This window comes from Labrus bergylta, chromosome 5, assembly GCF_963930695.1.
Source record: "Labrus bergylta chromosome 5, fLabBer1.1, whole genome shotgun sequence".
Taxonomy (NCBI): Eukaryota; Metazoa; Chordata; class Actinopteri; order Labriformes; family Labridae; genus Labrus; species Labrus bergylta.
Genome location: NC_089199.1, coordinates 24,486,624 through 24,491,623, shown reverse-complemented (window position 1 = coordinate 24,491,623; position 5,000 = coordinate 24,486,624). Strand labels below are relative to the sequence as shown.

Genomic DNA, 5,000 nt, shown 5'->3' with positions numbered 1-5,000 from the left:
ATGTGAGACCTTTGAAAGTGTCTTCATCTGCATAAAACTGAAAAAAAAGAAAGAAGAGCAGAGTTTCTGCACATCCGCAGCGCTGCTATCAGCCTAGTTAGTCTCTGAGGCCACGTCAAGACAATAAAAGCTCCCACTGTGCTCGCCGGAGCGTGAAATAGGATGCAGCTCACCTTATTAATACCCCCCCGATGCATCTCTCTACAACTACAACAGCTCCGTTTATTATCCAGGAACACGATAGAATCAGGTTTGTGCAGCTGTCATATTTTAGGTTGTGAGAGAATAGCGATCAGAACCTCCGACAGAGTTTTGTTTTGTGCAGCACAGGTCGACATGTTTTTTTAAGTTACAGTCAATATCTTTGACATTCAAGATTTTTCTATTTGGCAAAAAAAACAAACCTAAAGAGGATTCTTCGGTTGTCACAATAACAGATGAACAAGTCCTATAGGCACAAAGTATCGGGTCATTTCTTTTGTGTTTTATTCCCAAACATTGCAGGTGATCTCACTGTCTGAACAGCTTCAATGCCCTGTAATGAAGCGTAGCCAACGTGTTTCTGCGCTTTAGACGGCGCTCTCTCTCTCACTGTCGCTCACGTCAGCTTCGGGCTAAATTATGATGAAAAGTTTTGCAGTTTTTTTTTTTTTGTTAAGCTTCTGCACTTTTTTACAACATCAATCACGGCGATTCTGTTCCTCTAAAACATTTGCTGTCCATAAAAGTATCAAACATTTTGACGACCTTTGCAGAAACAACACTGGGAGAGCAAACCAGAGGAAGCCGCTGTGTGAAACACGCTGTTGTTAGCTACCATGTTAGATATGCATTAAACTTTAAAGTCAGTCTGAACGATCCTGGTGAGCGCTGGATGACTCCGATCATGGAAGCTGTCTGTCCCTGGTCTGGTTGTGACCCTGGATGAGTAGCATGGCCATGCACAGGGCACCAATTCTACAATTCATTTATCAGATTCATTAACGACAGGAAGTGCAAACAAACAGCTTTCAGTCTGATCGGACACACAGGTGCTGACAGGAAGTGACCAGAGGTGCTGACAGGAAGTGAGCAGAGGTGATGACAGAGGTAGAGCACAACATGGACAGCTGTTCTTCAGAGTTCTAATCAGCATCAAAACCATCCTAACCAACATCATCATCATCATGAAGGTCGTAGGTATTCATAAAGAGCTGGGTCTTTAGCTTTTTCTTAAAGGTGCAGAGGGACTCTGCAGATCAAATGGAGTTTGGTAGTTCATTCCACCACCGGGGGGCGACAGAGGAGAAGAGTCCAGTTAGATTCTTAGGACCCTGTTGGGAAGGTTGGATCAGGCGCCTTTCATTGGCTGGATGAGAGATGTTTGAACCTCAAGAATCAGCTCTGGATGTAAGTCGTGAAAGTCGCTCCAATGAATCCTACAAATGTTTCTAAACTCTGAGTGTTTAGCACCGTGCCAAGTGGAATCCCCTCAGTGTGGGGTTAAAGTCAACGCATCTTATCTTACATTTTAAAGTCGGGTAAAAACGACATCTGATGATGCTACAGATTAAACACAAATAAAAGTCTCATCATCATGGCGTCTTCCAACGGCAGATAAACAAATAGGATAAATATAACTTCTCCTGCATTTGAACTCTTCAACCCTGCAGACCTGAAGCTGTACATCAAACAAGAAGAAGAAGAAGAAGGAAGGCATCTCCAGTTCAAACAGCCTGAGGCAGGAACACACACACACACACACACACACACACACACACACACACACACACACACACACACACACACACACACACACACACACACACACACGCACGCACGCACGCACACACACACAGAGGGGTCGACGTTCAGAGACGACATGAAAACTGACTTCTCTTCATAAACAGAAATGTACTGATTGTCTCTTTGAGCCAACATTAACCGTGTGCAGCTCATTCCCCCTCAGCTCCCTCAGCTCCCTCAGCTCCCCCCTCTCTCTCTCTCTCTCTGTCTCTCTCTTTTTTAACCCACATTAAATCTGTGACACCTGATGTCTCCTGTAACGGAGCGTTTAGCCTGCTCGTGCAGCGTGATGGTTTGGGGGTCATTGTTGTGCAACAGTCGTGTTCCTGATGCAGAAACGAAATAAAGAAAGTTGGAGTAGAATCAGGACATTTTCTCTTTTTTAAAGGAGGGAATATTTTACAATCTTTTCCACTCCTGTGTCTCAGCTAATGTGAGGATAAAAGGGACGGGACCTCTGCAATATGCAAGCTTTGCATTGTTAGCGTTATCGCCCACAGTGAGAACGAGCAAACCCTCAAATACAGAAGCATGAGTCTACGACTTAGCTCCTAAATATATCTCTTGGGAATCAACCTGTCAGTGTCTCGTGGTTCTGAAAGCTCGCTGCTTTGAGACGATTGCAAAAAGAAAAAGAAACGGATCGGCTTAAAAAAAAAAGAGAAAAGATCAACACCTTCGGGAACCTAAATGTCAACACTGAAACATCCGAGCAGTACCAAAGGACCCCCATGCAGTGCTAGACTGGCAGGTGGCTTCTGGGAAATGTAGTTCAAAAAATGAGCCATAACAATAAGATAATTTCTGCATTAAAAGGATAATTAAAAACTACAGACTTGTTCGGATTCCCCCCCCTCCCCCGAGGGGCTCAGCACTCACCGACACTGTTTGCCCCGACGTCCCTCCTCAGACCGCAGAACATGACAGCAGACATCTGAATCAGAGTTACATCCACAGAGGAGAGGAGAGGAGAGAGAGAGACAGTGAACGAGAAGAAGACAGAGAGAGAAAGAGACAGAGGGAGAGATGTGGACTGCCGCGCTCTCTGGGAACACAGTGGCGATGATAAGAGATGACGGGCGCTTACGTTTACGGCCGCTCAGCCCCCGAGAGAGAAAGAGAGAGAGAGAGAGAGAGAGTAACACATAGAAAAGGAAGGAAGAGAGGGAGAGAGAGTGGGATGAGCTTAAGGGGGAGAAAGTGTGTAAGAGTGTGTGAGGGGGTGGAAAGAAAAGGGAGAGACACTGAGAGTTTATGTTGGAGAGTGAGGGACAGAGAGAGGGAAGGAGGCGGGCGAGTTTCTGTTCTTATTTAGGAGGAAAAGCAAAGAGAGAGAGAGAGAGAGATGATTTGCCAGCTCGGCCATGTTTGTTGCCTAAAAAATCTGAACGTGCATCCTGCAGACCTGCGTGTCAAGTAAGCCGATGGGTTCAACACATTTTGTCTGGAAGTCTTCCTCATTTTTCTTTCTGAGTTTGGGCATACAGTGAAACTCGTGCTGCAACACTTGGTCATCTATCAGTAAATGGTTCTTCCAAATAGAGCAGATTCCACGTCTTTCAGATCAGTCCTCTTTTCATTTTCCCGCTGATTATGTTTAAAAGTGTTGTCGGTGTAAGAAAGAAGAAAACATATTTATATTTTCTTTTCATTGTACAGCGTTCCCCTTTGTTATTTTTTTGTATTATATCTTTGCTTTAATACAGTGTATAGCTTCTGTACAGTTTATTCTAATTTACTTTGCTGTTACAGCTTTTTTTTAAATTTATACTACTCTTTTTTTCTTATAATGCTATTCTATTTTATATTTAATTTTAACTTTTTTGTAGAAGCTGACTCAGGGAGAAACGCACAAAAATTCCAATGTACCTGTACTGTTCTGTACCTGTGCAAATGGCAATAAACATCTATTCTATTCTTTGTTCTACTATCTAAGGACAGATTGTTTATTAACTTTGAAGCTGATGTCAGCCTGATTTTTGAGTCATATCACTAATCGTAACGGTCAGGCCAAATCTCAGCCCGATCACATGTTGTTAGTCGTTCACCGTACAGGGCGGCATGACAGCCGATCATGGCCCGGTCAGCTGCTCACATGGCATCTGCTTAATGTGTGCAGACAAATCATCCTGCAGGGACTAAAAGGTGGAGTCAGGAGCATTTTCCGCTGCAGATTGTAAACTCAACATTCAAACATGGCCCCACCTCCTCCTGGGCTCATCGCCCCCTGCAGGTTGTAGTGTGTACATTTACTGCTTGTAGCTACACTGCAAGCTAACGCACGCTAGCACAAGCTAAACTCCGGTGTTTGTCACCAACTCCACGTCCACGGGTAAAAGACATCGTTTTAGAACGATCTTTATCCGCTTGGTGTTTCTCCTCACTGTGATTATATTTTCTCTTCTATACTGCTACGTCCACGTCCGTCATATTCATCGGTTTTGAATTGTGTCCAATCACTGAATTGTATCCACTCCTAAACTCACCTGCTGCGCTGTCATTGGCTGGAGGAAACACACCAGCTCTGCCCAGAAACGTCCCGAGTCAACCAGAACAAAGCAGAACAGTAAAATCCAGTCAGAGGACAGAGTCTCTGCAGACACAGTCACCACCACACATGTATGGAGGCCCAGAAGGGACGATGGAGCAGCTTCACTTTAGTGTTTTATTTTGAAGGAAGAAGCTGCTGACTCCATCTTGAGGTGATGCTGTTATTTCACTCCGTACAAACACAGATTTTAAAAGAGAAATGGAGGCAAAACAACATTCTTCAAAAAGAGAGCGACGCCATGAATGGTATTCTATTTAAAGGATGTGTGCGAACGTAAATCTGATTTCACTTTCTGTAGGAACTATTCATCTGGATGCACCGTTAACATTAACAAGCCCGTCTCCTTCACGTCTCTCAAATCATCCCTCACTTTAATTCCTCCAGCACCGCCGCCCTCCTTTTCTCCTCTTTTGTCTTTCTTTTCCATCCCTCTCTCTCTCTCTCTCGCTCTCTCTCTCTCTCTCTCTGCTCATTTAGGTAGTTTCTTTCTCTCTCTCTCGCTGTCTGAAATCATCAAAGCAAAGCAAAGCACAAACACAGCAAACACATGCATATCTAACATGCTTGCACACACTCATCCACTAATGCGTTGAGGGCGCCCACACACACACACACACACACACACACACAGACTAATCTGTCTGGTTGAAGGGGGGGGAGGCTG

At 44.4% G+C, this 5,000-nt stretch overlaps 1 protein-coding gene across 9 annotated transcripts in view; it reads right to left on the bottom strand.

Moving 5' to 3' along the window:
* Window positions 1-5,000, bottom strand: part of grip2b (glutamate receptor interacting protein 2b) — a 158,341-nt gene that overhangs the window by 62,946 nt on the left and 90,395 nt on the right. For 2 of the 9 annotated variants that reach the window (XM_020653143.3, XM_029281040.2), the window contains exon 1: window positions 2,665-4,952. The exons of the other annotated variants lie outside the window; for them this stretch is intronic. In XM_020653143.3, coding sequence (XP_020508799.1) covers window positions 2,665-2,719 — 55 coding nt within the window. In that variant the 5' untranslated portion in view covers window positions 2,720-4,952. Of the gene's footprint in view, window positions 1-2,664; window positions 4,953-5,000 lie in introns of those variants that run through there. 9 annotated transcript variants of the gene reach the window in all.